Source organism: Aplysia californica, unplaced genomic scaffold (assembly GCF_000002075.1).
Source record: "Aplysia californica isolate F4 #8 unplaced genomic scaffold, AplCal3.0 scaffold00016, whole genome shotgun sequence".
In the NCBI taxonomy this organism is placed as follows: domain Eukaryota; kingdom Metazoa; phylum Mollusca; class Gastropoda; order Aplysiida; family Aplysiidae; genus Aplysia; species Aplysia californica.
The window spans coordinates 625,302-626,250 of record NW_004797286.1 but is presented as its reverse complement, the minus strand read 5'-3'; the positions used below and the strand labels follow the sequence as shown (position 1 = coordinate 626,250).

The 949-nt window shown below is 35.9% G+C and overlaps 1 protein-coding gene across 1 annotated transcript in view; it reads right to left on the bottom strand.

The window, feature by feature from the left end:
* Window positions 1-811, bottom strand: part of LOC106012526 (otolith matrix protein OMM-64) — a gene marked incomplete at its 5' end in the record, with an annotated part of 5,186 nt that extends 4,375 nt beyond the window's left edge. Inside the window, 1 exon segment of the mRNA XM_013085705.1 lies at window positions 698-811. Coding sequence (XP_012941159.1) covers window positions 698-811 — 114 coding nt within the window.
* Between the last annotated feature and the right edge of the window lie 138 nt (window positions 812-949).

Here is a 949-nt window from a genome sequence, read left to right as displayed (position 1 = left end):
CACACACACACACACACACACACTTACACACGCACACACTCATAAGCGAAGACTCACACACTCACACATACATGATACATAATTAATCAAACTTGGAAAAAACGGGACCCACAATAAATAAAGCAAACGAAGAGAGAATCAAAGAGAGAAATAAGTTAGAAAACAAAGAAGGGAAACAAAGAGACAAATTAGTGAGAAAACGAAGAGAGGAAATAAAGAGAAAAAACCCAAAAAGATAAACAAAGGAGAAATAATAGAAAAGAGAATGAGAGAAAACAAAAGAGAATGAGAGAAAACAAAAAGGAAAATTGAAGGGGAAAAAAGACACAAAAACAACAACAAGGGAAACAAGACATAAAACAACTAAATAAACAAAGAGAGAAAACAATAGCCGCAAAAAAGAGTGAAAACAAAGAGAAAACAATAGAGCGAAAAAAAGGATGAAAACAAAGTGAGAAAACCAACCGGCGGAGAAAACAAACGTAAAGGAAAATTAACGAGAGAAAACAACGAGAGAACACAAAGAGAGAAAACAAAGAGAGAAAACAAAGAGAGAACACAAAGAGAGAAAACAAAGAGAGAAAGTAAAGAGCGATAACAAAGAGAGATAACAAAGAGAGATAACAAAGAGAGACAATAAAGAGAGAAAACAAAGAGAGAAAACAAAGAGATATAACAAAGAAAAAACACTAAATACCCTGTATACTTGGAGCAACAATACGGAATCCCAAAGTCCATGTCGTGGCAGCATTCGTCTTCACACACTACGTCACCATAACACACCTCCTCTGTGTCATTAGCTAGCACACCTGGAAAGAAAAGACCAACATTTTAAAAAAGCGTTTTTGAGTTTTTTGGGGAAAAAATCGACCCAACAGTTCATTAACCCCTTCGGCAGCTGTGCCGATATTGTTTTGAGCTCTTTTGTTGGGGTTAAAGAGCACCCCTA